The following is a 15,819-nucleotide window of genomic DNA, read 5'->3' as shown; positions in this document are numbered from 1 at the left end:
TTCTAGTAGATGGATTTTCACGAAGAAGATTTTATATCATCCGAAACGTGAAAAACCTTATTGATCGCGGGTACCCATATCATTCAGTTGGCAGATCTAAAAATTTGGCCCGAAAAATAGGTTTTTTAGAAATTTGATCGCACAAAATTCGCACCTTCGGATGAGTATTACTCTGAAGCTGTGCATACAACATACACAAAATACATATCAAATTACGCAGATTCGCGACTACAATAATCTTATAATCGATTTTTATAAATTCCTGTTTGTGTATTAAAGTTAGAAGTAAAATTAAAAAAACACTCAAAATCGAGCTTCAAAATATCAGCATCATTTAAAGGTAGATGCAGTGAAAATTTTGAAAAATGATACATAAGGGGCGTAGTCCCCATTTTGTTGGCTTCTAGTTTTATTTTGACACGAAGACCGTGCAATGAGTGGCTTAATCACAAATCGATAGAGAACATAAAAAAGCTGGTTCGCCTCAACCTGTTTTTACACATTTTTTTACATTAAAGTAGACACAGCTTCCACCAAAATAAAGTTTGGAGGTCGATATCATGAGCAGTTTGCAACGACAGATCAATTAACATAAAACTATTCACTTTTTTTCATACACTTAAGTAGTTCCCGAGTTATAAAGGGGTGAACCTCCGCTTCAGCTATGTTAAAAAATTGGCAATATTGCCCATATATATATATATTGAATAAATATATAGAGCTAAAATCTTGAAATTTTATATGGAATGCAGGTTGGGAAAGGGTTTAAGAAATTCGTACTTATGTTTATAAAAAGTACAAAATGGTACTAAATTTGGTACTATTTGCAGTTAGTTGAGTGTATAGAGGTGGAATCCTGAAAATCGGAATTAAGACTACTATTGGAGTACAGGATTGTGGTAGCTTTAAAAAATCGTACTTATGTGTACGAAAAGTACTTAATGGTACTAAATTTGGTACAAGTTGGATTTCGGTTCACCGATAGAGGTGGAGTCTTGAAATTTGGAATTAAAATAAATGTTGCAGTGTAGAATTGAGGTAGTACTTATTGGTACCAAAAGTACTAAATGATACTAAATTTAGTACAATTGGGATTTTGCTCGAAAGGATAGAGCTGAAAACCTGAAATTTGGAATTCAGATTACTGTTGAAAATTGAGCTACAGAGACGTCGTTGGAAATTCTTATTTATGTGTACAAAAAGTACTAAACGGCACTAAATTTGGTACAATTTAGATTTGGGTGAACTGAGACAGCTGGAATCCCAAAATTTGGAATAATGGTTGCTTTTGGAATATAGATTTGAGATATGGAAGCATAGTACTTATGTGTACTAAATGGTACTATATTTGGTACAACTTGATTAACCATTAATGGGTAGAGTTGGACTCCAGCATTTTGGAATTAAAATTACTTTTGTAATGTAGGATTGACGTAAATTCTTAATTATAAAAACAAAAAGTACAAAATGGAACCAAATAGTTAAGAACTTGTTTTTGTGTGAACGGATAGGGTTGAGATCCTGAAATTTTGAATTAATATTACTGATCCAGTACAGGATTGAGATATGTGGTAGTTTTGAAAATTTTGTCATTACGTATACTAAATGGTACTAAATTTGGTACAGTTTAGATTAGAGTAAACGGCTGGAAATGGAAAACTTAAATTTGAGATGCAAATTACTGGATTAAGGTAGTATTCGAATTTGGTACTCATGGATACAAGAAGTACCAAATTGTACTAAATTTGGTACAATTTGGACTTTGGTGAACGGGTGGAGTTCGAATCCCGAAAGATGCAACTTAGATTACTGTGGGAGTGTAGATTTGATATAGTTTGGAATATGGGTACGAAAAGTACAGAATGGTACCAAATCTGATAGAATTTGGTTTTTGGTGAACAGACAGAGCTGGAATTCTTAAATGTTGAATTAAGTTAACTATTTGAAATCAGGATTAAGGTACATTTAGAAATTCGTACTTATGAGTACGAAAAGTACTAAATTTTGTACAGAGGGTATGATTGATGTAGTTTTAGAAATTCTTACTTTTGAGCATGATGGAATTTTATTACTTATGTGTACGAAAAGTACTAAATCGTACTATAATTGGTACAATTTGGATTTGGATGATCCGATAAAGCAGGAACAATGAAATTTGGAGTTAGGATCATTGTTGGAATGTAGGATTAGGGTCAGGATTCAGTTTAACAAATTAATACTTATGGGTACTAAATAGTACTAAATTTGGTACAATTTGAATTTTTGGTGAACCAATAGAGCTAGTAGCATGAAATTTGGAGTCAGGATTCATGTTGAGCTGTAAGATTGAGATATGTAGGAAGTTTTAGAAATATGTACTAATGTGTACTAAATTTGGTACAATTTAAATTGTGGGTGAAGCGATAGTGTTGGAATCATGCAATTTTGATTTAGGATCACCGTGGAGGTGTAGGATTGGGGTATGTAGGAAGTTTTGGAAATTTGTACTACAGTGTACTAAATTTTGTACAATTTGAATTGTGGGTGAATCGATAGAGTTGGAATTCTGAAACTTGTATTTAGGATCACTGTGGGAGCTTGGGGTAAGAAGGAGTATTTGGAAATTCGTACTATTGTGTACTAAATTTGGTACAATTTGAATTGTGGGTCAAACGATAAAGTTGGAATCCTGTAACATGGATTTAGGATCACTGTGGAGGTGTATGTTTGGGGTATGTAGGAAGTTTTGGAAATGTGTACTACAGTGTACTAAATTTTGTACAATTTTGTACAATTTGAATTGTGGGTGAATCGATAGAGTTTGAATCCTGAAACTTGTATTTAGGATATCTGTGGTGCTGAAGGTTTGGGTTATGTAGGAAGTTTTGGAAATCCGTACTACTGTGTACTAAATTTGGTACAATTAAAATTGTGGGTGAACCAATAGAGTTGGAATCCGGAAATTTGAATTTGGAATCATTGTGGAGGTGTAGAATCGTGGTATGCTGGAAGTTTTGTTGGATGGTTGTGTTGGGTACTTATGGAAATAATGTGTGCTAAATGGAACTAAATTTGGTAAAATTTGTATTTAGAGCTCGATTCATGAAATTTGGTACTAAATAGTTGTTCACGGATAAGTGAACAGTTTTAGTTGCATAGAGGAGATAAAATACAAAACATAATTTTTTGAATGTACAGTCCACAAAAATAACATGCACATTTAAAGAAGAGGCCTCCGTCGTGGAAGACACTAAAAGATAAGAACAATTGTCACATGAGGGGAATGTTTGAGTTAGATTACGGACGGGAATCTAAACTACAGACTGGTAAGCATGTGTAGCGTGTTGCATGCAACGTGGGAGATAACTCGGTGTGAGTGTGTGACCTCCCCATAACATTATGGCAATCATGGTACATACGCATGGGCACATATCTTTTATCATATTATATTTCTCTCTCTTAAGATTTATTTGTGTTCGTAGTTCTTAAGAAAAAATATTGAATAAAGTAAATCAGTGTAGCACAAAAAACCGACGTAGAACAACTTTTTCTCTCCGCGAAACCATTGGTCCTTCGAGTCTATTTTTTTTTTTTTTTGTTTTGTTTTATAAAACAGAACCAGTGAATAAATAATAAAATATAAAAATGGGAAAAATTGAAAATGCCATTGAACAAAAAAGAGACATCTTTTACAAACTTGGAGAAATTAGAGACCAGCTAAGAGAGCCTATTTCTCAGTTGTAAATTGCCGGGAATAGAAATAAATGTACGCGATAAATATAGTGCATTTGAGAAAACCACGCGTTTCTAATGGCACAGTCAGTTAGACGAGGCACAGTGTCACGACCGCGGCCAAAAATGGTCAAAACCAAGTACCACGGAAGACAAATTTTTTGATGAGAATTGATAGAAAATACTCCAATTAGAATAAATATGAAATTTTACATCGAGTAGTTTTGTCTCTACAAAGGTTCAAATCTGATAATTATTTATAAACTGATTTTTTACCATATTTTCGAAAAATGGGTGTGTTTTTCTGATGCTCAAATATTTGAATATTCAAATTAACGGTTATTATAAAAGTGTTTATTTTGGTTGCTGTGGATGTTAAAAACTAGAATTCGCTGCAGTTTGTATGTATATAGATATCATATGGTGTATACAGTCGTCCACACTTGTAGTACTTAGTTCATCAAATTTGTAAAACAAATTTTGATATTAGTGGAGCATAAAAAAAATGTTTAAAAAAGGTTAGCTCTAATTTTTTTTTATTTGAGTGGTGAAAAGTGTATTATTTAAGGAATAAAAAAATTAGCTGCGGAGTCCTGCGGTCCTAAGAGTTATTTAACTTTTTTGGTGATCACCTTTTGAAAAAAGATGGCATATTCACGAAATGGTTAGAAGCGGATGGTCAAATATGTTATGTATACAATTAAATAAGTTATTGAGGGTCAAATAGGAAGGAGAAATTGGATTCAGAACATAGTAATAATACAATATTTTACATAAAATATGCATTTAAGTGGTAAAAACGTTATTCGAAGGGTAGATATGGGAGAATTGGTTTTAAAATATAGATTTTAAACAAAATTTTCAGTCAGTTTGAAGATTATACTTATTTATCAGATCATTTGAGACATAATCGTATAATCTTAATTTAGAGGCCGCACATGAATTACCTTTGTGGAAAGTTCATACATAAAAATATTAGTTCTAGCATGGGATACGCAAAGTGCAGTACAATACCTTTTGAGCGACTTTCACAAGGTGCTAACAAGTCATGCCAACAAAAAATTAGTAGCAGCCCGAACTTTTGTTAAAGCCGAGTTAAATAAGGATTTTATTTAGTATTATATATTACAAACCGACCTTGTAATATCCTTAAACAGCCATAAGGTAAAGGTCCGAGATTATAATGTGGATGATACTAAATCGTACATTTGGGAAGACAATATTATATGTATATATATATATATATATATATATATCTGATGTGTGTTTTGAAAATGTTGTGAATGATAAAAAATTATTTATTAGTTATTAAACGATATCAAATGTCTTTTATATTATAATAAAAATAACAAAAATAAAACTACTATACTTTATTTAGCTGCATATAACGATTTTATAGTACAGAAAGTTTAATTTTTAGGGACTTTTGGTATGGTAGGTACCTGAAATATGGGCCAACAACTAAATTACAACACCTATTACTGTCTTCGCCCAAATTTGATGTAATTTGGACGAAGACATGAAAATTTTCGTGGAATTTGGATGAATATAAACAATTTATAGGTCCAAAAATCGGATTTTTTATAGTCCAAAATAGTACAGTTTTCAAGACCCTTTGTATGGGAGGTATATCAAATCATGGTCCGATCTACCCAGTTTTTGGTCAGTTGCTTTATAGGCATAAGTAAATGTAAATTGCCAATTTTCATTGAATTTGTTTGAATATTGAAGATTTTATAGGCCAAAAAGGGTGACATTCTCAAGACCCATTATATGGGAGGTATACCAAATCTTGGTCCGACCTATCTAATTTTTTGTCAGTTGCTTTTTAGACCAATAATAAGCACGTGTACCAAATTTCATTAACATACGATAACTCCTTCTATTTTTGGCCGCTATTTATATGAACTCGCGACATAGTGCGAGGTGATTATTTTGAGAAAACCGTTTTTGCGGAAACTCAAAAATTTGTGGAAGATATTAAAATATTGATCCATAAGCATAAAAAATGCGGAAGCAGAAACATCAGAAATGCAGTCTGGAGGAGAAGAAGACTGCGGTGAGGAAAATGGCGGTGACGGCGAGTAGAAAGGTCGGGGAAGCTTCTAATCTGAGCATTGCGGCTGCAGAGAGAAGCGAGGAGGCTATGGAGTCCTCACCCTAGGCGATGAGCCAAAACTAGACTCGGCACCGACCGAAATTCAATTAGAGACAAGAGCTCTACTAGAAAATATAGATCAAGTGATGGGAATGACGCATAACATACATACAATAGAGGATCTGGAGTCCGCATTTAGGTATGTTGGAGACCTGGTGGATACCGCAGAACGGGAAGTAAGAAGAAATGCAGTCGTTAGTGCAAGATGGTTACAGGTTTTACAGAAGAAATCTGAAATAGCGAAAACCATGTAACAACTTCAGCCAATAGACACAGAAAGGGTGGATCACCCCCACAGCGTAATGTACAAAAAGTAGATTGAAGTGCCTCCATTCAGTGGAGAGATTAGCGAATGGGAGTCATTTATATGACATTTTTAAAAGCCTAATACACGATGAGCCGTGCTACACTAACGCGGAGAGAATGTATAGGCTAAAGACAGCGTATTATACAACATCTGAGAACGCAAGATAACGCGTATGAGGAAGCAATGAATTTGCTAAAGGACAGGTACGAGAATCGGAGAGTACTGTTTAATAAATTTGTTGACTCCATTTTGGACCAGCCAATTATGGACAGTGAATCTGCTGCCAGCGTGAAGAAAATGCTAGATACAACTAAAAACAGCGTTCAGGGCCTTCGATCAATGAAGAGAAAAATTGATAAGAATGGATCCAGATTGTACGAACAACAAATTAGGAAGCCAAGAGAGATCCAGAAGTTAGAGGATGTGTTCCAGTTCTTGGAGCAACAATATTTGGCGTTGGAAGCAGCAGGTCAATCTTCGATAAAAATAGAGCCATAAAATTCGAAAAAAAGAGTCAGCCAATCGCAAGAGTCTTGCCATGTTAGCAATCGACTAGGACACAAAATGGTAGAATGTCGAGCGTTCTTAGCAATGACATCAGCGGAAAGGATGGCTAAGGCCAATGAATGGCGAGTTTGCTGTAGTTGCCTTAATCACAAGATGGACAGCAGATGTCTCAGTAAAAGACGGTGTCAAACATGCATTGGAAGACATCATACATTACTGCACGTTGATGAGCAAAAGAAGTACAAAAATAATGAGATGAAGAAGGAATCAAGCGCTACGAAAGCAACGATGATGACGCAGGAAAGTACTTCGACTGTACTACTCGCTACAGCGCAAGTGAAGGTACGCTCGATGACCGGAGAGGATGTAAGAATGAGGGCGATTATCGACCTAGGGTCGCAGGTAACATCGATATCAGAGGAAGCTGCTCAGATTCTTGGACTTCCACGAATCAAAATAATACCATAATTCATGGATTGGACAGCAGGCATAAGTTAAGATAGAAGTGAAGCCTCGATTTCTAAGCAACGAAATCTTTCGCACCGAGGCATTCGTGCTGCCATCAGTGATGAGTGCTCATCCAGAGATATCATTCGAGGCCAATGTAGAAGAATGCAACAATTATACATTGGCAGATTCGTTGTTTAACAAGTCAGACAGAGTGGACTTGATCATCGGCGGCGATCTGTATTCCGAGCTAATGGAAGAAGGCCAGAGAAAGGATAATGGACCTTTTGCCCAGAAAACTAAATTAGGTTGGATTTTATCCGGCAAGGTACAACTGAAAAATAAGTCCCGAAGATATCATTCAGCCGTGACTAATTTGAAAAGATTTTGGGAGATCGAGGAGGTGGAAACGCCAGCAAGTCCGGCGGTGGAAGATGACTGGTGTATACAGATGTATGACGAATCGGCAGCAATAGAAGATGATGAACGAGCAGTGGTGCCATTGCCGTTGAAATAAGATAAATCACTCACTGGCAACAGCAAGAAAAGAATATACGGCGCAACCCTTATCTGCGAGGCCGCTAAAGAGAAATTTTGAAGGAGCACCAAGACTTAGGTCATATGGAAAAGGTGTCATCAGAATGTAAAGGACAATTTTACTTGCCTCATCATTCAGTGATACGAGAAGGTAGTTTGACTACGAAAGTGCGGGTGGTATTCGATGCGTCAGCGAAATCCACAAATGGAAGAAGGCCCTAAGCTGACATCATGCTGCAATGGCGAATGTACCTCTATGTGGTAACGGCAGACGTGGAAAAAATCAGATAAAGGTGCATCCGGCTGATCAGGAGTATCAATATATTTTATGGAGGGAAATGGAGAGCCAGCCGATTCAGCAATATAAGTTGACGACAGTGACATATGGAACAACGGCAGCACCATTCTTAGCAGTGAGGACACTATTTAAGATTGGACATGATCCAGAACTTGATACGCAAATAAAGAGAATAATAAGAGAAGACTTTTATATGGATGACCTGATGACAGGTGCAGATTCCATAGAAGAATGCGGAAGAATTGTGGCAAAGGTTTCCAGTCAATTAAAGAGGTATAATTTCAACCTACGAAAATGGCTGTCCAATGACGAAAGAGTCTTGGGTGCCGTAGCGGATAGAGGAAATAATGAGGTGCTAAAAATTGAAGATGACGAGTCCATAAAAACTTTAGGCGTTTTATGGGATCCAGTAAAAGACGAATTTAAATTTCAAATTTAATTCGAAGAAATTTCCAAGTTCACCAAGAGGAAAATCCTGTCGCTGATTGCGAGGATTTTTGATCCCCTAGGATGGTTTACTCCAGTGTAGCACAAACAACCGACGTAGAACAACTTTTTCTCTCCGCGAAATAATAGTATTCAAATTTAATTTATTGTCGATATTAATATGTGGATTGCTTAGTAGTTCTGGCATATGCAGTTTTCTATAAAAATAATATGTTAATACATGTTTAAATATTTCCCACATTCGTTAACGAAGTAGCGGCCATATGCTAGCACAATAATATTTATTCCTCGTAATTTGATAATTACCCAGCATTTTTTCTTCTACATCACCCTGACAAATGTTAATTACAACAAATGACAACAGAACACAACAACACAAGATTGTGAATTCCATTAATTAACACCTTTCCCAGAGTCATTGAGAAACGTTTCAATTAATTAAAAAGTACAAAAAAGTTTTATTTTTTTTCTGCTGAAGCAAATATTTACAATTGTTATGAAAATTTGAATTTAAATCCCGCATTATAATTTTTCAGCAATTAAAACATAACATCGTGGCGATAATTCTTCATCCATCAGTTTTTCATAGCGTACATAAATGTTCAAATTCAATTCGGCAGCTGTTTCTTCCATAAAACACAAACGGTCATAAAGAACCAAATTTTCACATAATTTCTGTAAGAAAAAATAAAGGAAAGGATATTAAAAATATTGAATATTAAACAATAAATAAATATTTTTAAGGACCAAAAATGGGTGGATATTTAAAAAAAGACCCAAAGACGCCAAAGGCCCTAAATATCTTCCGATTTGCACGAAATTTGGCATAGCACACTGAATTAAGTCTACAATGATGTGTGCTAAGTTTCGTGAAAATCGGTTAGATATAGCTCCGATATTTATTTTCGTCCGATTTTATGTAAATGGTGAACCAAAGTCCCTAAATATCTTCCGATTTGCACGAAATTTGGCATAGCGCACTGAATTAAGTCTAGAATGATGTGTGTTAAGTTTCATGAAAATCGGTTCAGATTTAGATATAGCTCCGATATATATTTTCGTCCGATTTTTGTAAATGGTGAACCAAAATCCCTAAATATCTTCCGATTTGCACGAAATTTGGCATAACGCACTGATTTTATGTAAATGGTGAAGCAAAGTCCCGCACTGAATTAAGTCTAGAATGATGTGTGTTAAGTTTCGTGAAAATCGGTTCAGATTTAGATATAGCTCCCATATATATTTTCGTCCGATTTAAGGAAAATGGTGCGCCAAAGGCCCTAAATATCTTCCGATATACACGAAATGTGGCATAGCGTACTGAATTGAGTCTATATTGATGTGTGCTAAGTTTCGTGAAAATCGATTCAGATTTAGATATAGCTCCGATATATATTTTCGTCCGATTTAAGGTAAATGGTGCGCCAAAGGCCCAAATATATTCCGATATGCACGAAATGTGGCATAGCGTACTGAATTGAGTCTATATTAATGTGTGCTAAGTTTCGTGAAAATCGGTTCAGATTTAAATATAGCTCCCATATATATTTTCGTCCGATTTAAGGTAAATGGTGCACCAAAGGCCCTAAATATCTTCCGATATGCACGAAATGTGGCATAGCGTACTTAATTGAGTCTATATTGATGTGTGCTAAGTTTCGTGAAAATCGTTTCAGATTTAGATATAGCTCCCATATATATTTTCGTCCGATTTAAGGTAAATGTTGAACCAAAGGCCCTAAATATCTTCCGATATGCACGAAATGTGGCATAGCGCACTGAATTAAGTCTAGAATGATGTGTGCTAAGTTTCGTGAAAATCGGTTCAGATTTAGATATAGCTCCAATATATATTTTACTCCGATTTAAGGTAAATGGTGAGCCCAAGGCCCTAAATATCTTCCGATATGCACGAAATTTGGCATAGCGCACTGAATTAAGTCTAGAATGATGTGTGCTAAGTTTCGTGAAAATCGGTTCAGATTTAGATATTGCTCCCATATATATTTTCGTCCGACAAAGGCCTTAAATATCTTCCGATATGCACAATATTGATGTGTGCTAAGTTTCGTAAAAATCTGTTCAGATTTAGATATAGCTGCACTAACGTTCTTATATATCATTCGTTCAATTTCATGTCAATGTTGCGACGAAAAGGAGACGCCTGTTAGGAGACTGTGTAGAATATACCCAAAGAGGTGAATGGTATCATATAGTCGGCCCAGTCCGACTTTACTACTTTCCTTACTGTTTTTTTTCTATAGAAAATTATTATTAAAAAAAAATACATATATACCTGTATCGCTGTCTGCAGACATGTTAGACCCTCGGCTAATTTTTCACCGTCCCCATACTTGGCCACTAGCATATAAAATTCCCTTACATGTTCCTCAGACCAATCCACCACCACCCGCCTGCTTACATCCCTGGTCTCTTGCAACTGATACAAATGTCGAATGGTATTAAAATCCAATATATTCTCCTTCAATAAATCGATTTTTTCCTTGCACTTAACCACAATTTCCGTTTCCTTATGCGGCAATGCCTCCACCATTGCTCTGAGGAACATTTCGCGTGCGTGGCGGGAATGTTGTTCGACGGTGCATTTGTGCCAACGTTTCAATGTCTGTTGACAGGCCAAACGTAGGAATGGTCGATTTAAATAACTGGAATAATTATTGATGACACTACTGTCAGATGCCTTGTCGTCGTCGTCCTCGTCCGGCACTACTACCTTTTGCAAGCGGCGACTCAAGGGGAAATTGTGAAACTTCATTGTGCCCGCACACATTTGCATTTTGTGATAGCAGCATGGCATGATTATCAGATGACGTACTTGAGGCATGCGGAGAAAAAGTTTCATCGAGGTAATTGTCAAGTCGGCACATGCATGTAAACCAATTATGGCCTGTGTCGTAGGCTGGCGTAATGTATCCTGCCGGGGGCAATAATTGGATTGTAAAAGTTCTGTTACACTTTCATTTATAAAATCTTTAGAATTCTCGGTAATAAATTGCTGGCGATAGTGTATGGCCTCCTTTGCCCCGGGCATATAGGCCTCCAGGCGTTTCTCTGCTGCCTCCACACGTACAGGATCAGATTCTAAACCCAAAATTAGATAGTTGTGATTAAGTTTATAAAGCATTTCACTTAGATAACCTAAACCACAACCAAAGTCAATTAGAACCACTTTCTCTTGATCTGATTCCGCAGTCTGCTGCTGCGACTGCTCCTTCTCTCTTGGTTGTAATTGTGTGTGTATGGCTTGGGCTAAGCGTAAAATTTCATGACGCTTTTTCAAATTCATTTTCCTAAAGTTTTCGGTTTTAAAATGAGACATCTCTTCCAAGGGTGGTGGATCTGCAAAGGCTTCTTGTGGTATTAATGAACTTAGGCGCCGGCGAAATTCCATTAGCATTGGTTCTGCCTTAAGGGGTAGATGCACAAGTGGAAATTGATTTAGGTCATGGTTATTTATATTCTGGAAATAATTACGAAACTCTTTGGGCATTTTTGACAAAATATTGGATTTTATAAAACAGGTGTTCGCCTCCTGATATATCCAGGAATATTCTTTTAAAAAGTCCAGGGTTTCTTTGAAGTAATCCTCTGGGGTTTTAAAGCCAACCGGTAGACTCATATCTGGAAGAAAGGGAAACAATTTTAATTTTTTTTTAAAAAGGGGACAATTAAAAAAAATAGTTTTTAAAGCAACAACAAGGCGTCCGACAACAGTATAGTCGGACGGGGCCGACCATAGGATAATCTACACAATTATCACGGAACTCTAACTTTTTGCTGATGTTTATTTCGAGCCTGGGCAATATTTCTGATATTTGCACCGCTTTGCCGATTAGAGGTCAACAGCACTTTTTCCTTACACTGACATATTTTCCGAATATTATTAATATTCAGTCCTTCTAATTACTTGTCCATATTCCTTTCACCGCCTATAGATCGAATCGAAAACAACACAAAAAATTATGTTTTTGGGCCATTTCATCCCAAAATGATTATGTGATCATCACTGAAAATTATAGGCGTTGTCCTTGACCATAACTGGAATCTCATGGAAATTTTGAAAGCGATCAGCGCTACAATTCCGCCCTCCAGTGTGGTAATGGGTTACTAAATAATATCTCAGTAGGTAAGCACCCGTAAATATTTATGTGTAACTCCCACATCCGAATACATACGACCATATAATTGGTATCAATTTAAAGGTCAACCACTCCTCTTGAATATAGTATCAACTTCTCGGGTATATGTCCTTCAGGGGTAAATATATACGCCATAGAATACAAATTTTGTCATTTTTCACACAAAAGTCAGGGTCTATTTGACCCGCTAAATATTGACCGATCTATATAAAAATAGGCATACTTATTCTTTGGACCGATCCACTTCTCCATGCAAAAATTCGGGGTGTTTGGGCCATAATTGCGGCCTCTGGAGCGACCAGAAAAATCGACAAAAATAAAGTTTTTGGTCCATTTTATCCCCTAAATATTAACAGATCTTTTCCAAAAACAATAGGAGTCTTCATTGGCCAGAACCCATCCTACATGCAAAATTTCATGAAGATTGGTCCATAACTGTGGCCTGTATCGTGTTTACAAATTATAATGGACAGACGGACGGACGGTCACACATGTCTAGATTGACTCAGCTAGTCGAGATATGACGATCGGTATACTTAAAGGTGGGTCTAGGACCATTAATTCGCGGCGTTACAAACATTTGGGGCTACACAAAGCTATAATATCCTGACAACATAGTTGTGTAGGGAATAAAGAGCTTAGTGTTAAGTGAGTGACTGACTGACAGACATATCATCGCCCAAGCGAAACGGCTGTGACTAGAAGCTTGTAATTATATAGCTAGAATCTTGAATTTTATACGGAATAAAGGTTGGAAAGTGATGTTGATGTATGGAAATGATTTAAGAAATTCGTATTTATGTTTATAAAAAGTACAAAATGGTACTAAATTTGGTACTATTTGCATTTATTTGAGTGTATAGAGATGGAATACTGAACATCGGAATTAGGACTACTATTGGAGTACAGGATTGAGGTAGATTTAAAAAAAATTGTACTTATGTGTATGAAAAGTACTTAATGGTACTAAATTTGGTGCAAGTTGGATTTCGGTTCACAGATAGAGCTGGAGTCTGGAAATTGGGAATTAAATGTCTGTTGCAGCATAGGATTGAGGTAGTTTTGGAAATTCGTACTTATTGGTACGAAAAGTAATAAATGGTACAATATTAATGCAATTTGGATTTTGCTTGAACGGATAGAGCTAAAAACATAAAATTTGGAATTCAGATTACTGTTGAAGATTTTGCTATGGAGACATCTTTGGAAATTTGTATTTATGTGTACGAAAAGTACTAAACGGCACTAGATTTGGTACAATTTGGATTTGGGTGAACGAAGAGAGATGGAAAATTTAAATTTTAAATGAAAATGATTGGAATTTCGTACTTATGAATACGAGAATACTAAATATGGTACAATTCGTTTTGTGTAAGCGGGAATCCAAAAAATTGGAATTAAAATTAAAGTTGGAGTCTAGGATTGAGACATGAAGGTAGTTTTGAAAACGCGTAATTATGTGTACTAAATGGTACCAAGTTAGGTATAATTTAGATTTGAGTGAATGTTAGAGATGGAAAACTTATATTTGGAAATAAAATTACTATTAGATTACAGGTTTGAGATAGTGTTGGAAATTTGAAGTCATAAGTACGAAAAGTACTAAATGGTACTAAATATGGTACAATTTGGATCTATATGAACGGATAGGGCTGGGATCCTGAGATTTATGATTAAAATTTCTATTGGAGTGAGGAATTGAAGACGTTTTGAAAACTTGTATTTATGTCTACGAAAAGTAATAATGGTACTAAATTTGATACTTAAATGTGGACTTATTGTTGGAGTGCATGACTGAGGTAGTTTAGGAAATTCGTACTTATGGTTACGAAAACTACAACATTTGGACTTTAGTTAACGGGTAGAACTCGAATATGGGTACGGAAAGTACAGAATGGTACGAAATCTGGTACAATTTGGTAAATAGACAGAGCTGGAATTCTTATATTCGGCTTACGATTGTTATTTAAAATCAGGTTTAGAATATTGAGATAGGTTTGGAATGTAGTTCAAAAGGACAGAATGGTACCAAATCTGGTACAATATGGGTTTTAATGCACAGGCAGAGCTGGAATTCTCAAATTTGGACTTACATCCGACAGCGACGAAAAGTTCAAAATGTGAAACAATTTGAATTTGGTTGAATCCTGAGATTTCGAATTTAGATTACTGTTGAAGTGTAGTATTGAGCTATGGAGACAACTTTGGAAACTCGAATTTAATGGCATATATCATTCCAATAACTAACAGCAGGGGTGTGATGATCGTTTAGGTAAATTCTGCTCTCAATATCATTACCATCACATTCAGTATGTCAGATATTTTGAGTGTTCGAGTTTTTAAATACTGTGCCATAATTGCATCTCGCAAATGAACGCTATAGACCTTGGCCAGAATTAATTTACGGTTGTTAATATAACACACATAGGTCACGTCTTGAGTAGATAAATTAATTTTATGGAAAGTTGCAATTGCAACAGCAATGTTAACAAGAACAGGCATGCCACTGACACCAAAGTCACCTCTATTCAGTCTACGATGTAAGACATGATTCTGCATATCCCGTTTAATAATTTGGGCATTGGCATTTGACTCAACCACATCTATTCTCTTGTTGCAGTCTCTAATATCTGCTTTCATTTCACTCAAACAGGAAGATATCTCACGTTTAATGTCATCCAAGATGTCCTTTATGGCAAAAATTTCGGACTCGGATTTGAAGAAATAAAATGATCAAACTTTTCATTCAAATCACGAATATCAGTAGACACATTCTCGTCATCACATGCCCCACTCAAATTCCGCTCACAATAACCGCAAACAAACAAACTAGCTTTGACAGCTTTTAAAGAAATATTTTTATTTCCCTTTATATCTTTACCGGCGATTTAATTGTATTTTCCCTTTCCATTCTCCTAAAAGAAACAACAACATTGATATACTATATTTAACATTTTTCGTTTTATTATTAACCATAATTTATGTTCGTTTGTTTGTTTTTTTTTATTTTTATAACATTCATAAATGTTCAATTAACATATTTGATATATTCTTCGTTATGACTATCAAAGAAAGTACTTATAACAATTAAAACTATTTTTTAAAATTAAGTTAGTTTTAGTTTCATTTCAAATGTGTGATTTTGGTGAATTTTGGGAAGGGGGTGCTATTTTTTTTTAATTGGCAACAAGTGCAGTTATATGTTTTTTCCAAGACTGTTAATGTATCGAAATGTTAAAGGGGGCAT

The 15,819-nt window shown here is 35.6% G+C and overlaps 1 protein-coding gene across 1 annotated transcript; it reads right to left on the bottom strand.

Annotated features, from left to right (window-relative positions):
- Window positions 1–8,934: 8,934 nt before the first annotated feature.
- LOC133335027 (methyltransferase-like protein 25B) lies at window positions 8,935–15,212 on the bottom strand. The gene is made up of 3 exons (XM_061543359.1): window positions 14,978–15,212; window positions 10,709–12,054; window positions 8,935–9,087 (listed from the first exon to the last, which is right to left on the bottom strand). The coding sequence occupies exons 1-3, from the start codon at window positions 15,210–15,212 to the stop codon at window positions 8,935–8,937; spliced, it is 1,734 nt and encodes a 577-aa protein (XP_061399343.1).
- Between the last annotated feature and the right edge of the window lie 607 nt (window positions 15,213–15,819).

This window comes from Musca vetustissima, unplaced genomic scaffold (assembly GCF_032173495.1).
Source record: "Musca vetustissima isolate MV318-11 ecotype Yass unplaced genomic scaffold, APGP_CSIRO_Mvet_v1 utg9920, whole genome shotgun sequence".
NCBI classification, from domain to species: Eukaryota; Metazoa; Arthropoda; class Insecta; order Diptera; family Muscidae; genus Musca; species Musca vetustissima.
This window is presented reverse-complemented; position numbering and strand designations above follow the sequence as displayed.

Excerpts from the sequence above, each read along its gene's own strand:
- LOC133335027 (XM_061543359.1), bottom strand. The coding sequence starts at position 15,212 with ATGAAAGCAGATATTAGAGACTGCAACAAGAGAATAGATGTGGTTGAG. Across the intron at positions 12,055-14,977 it reads TGTGTGTTATATTAACAACC|ATATGAGTCTACCGGTTGGC; the intron begins GTAAATTAATTC and ends CCTTTCTTCCAG. Across the intron at positions 9,088-10,708 it reads GTCTGCAGACAGCGATACAG|AAATTATGTGAAAATTTGGT; the intron begins GTATATATGTAT and ends TTTTTCTTACAG.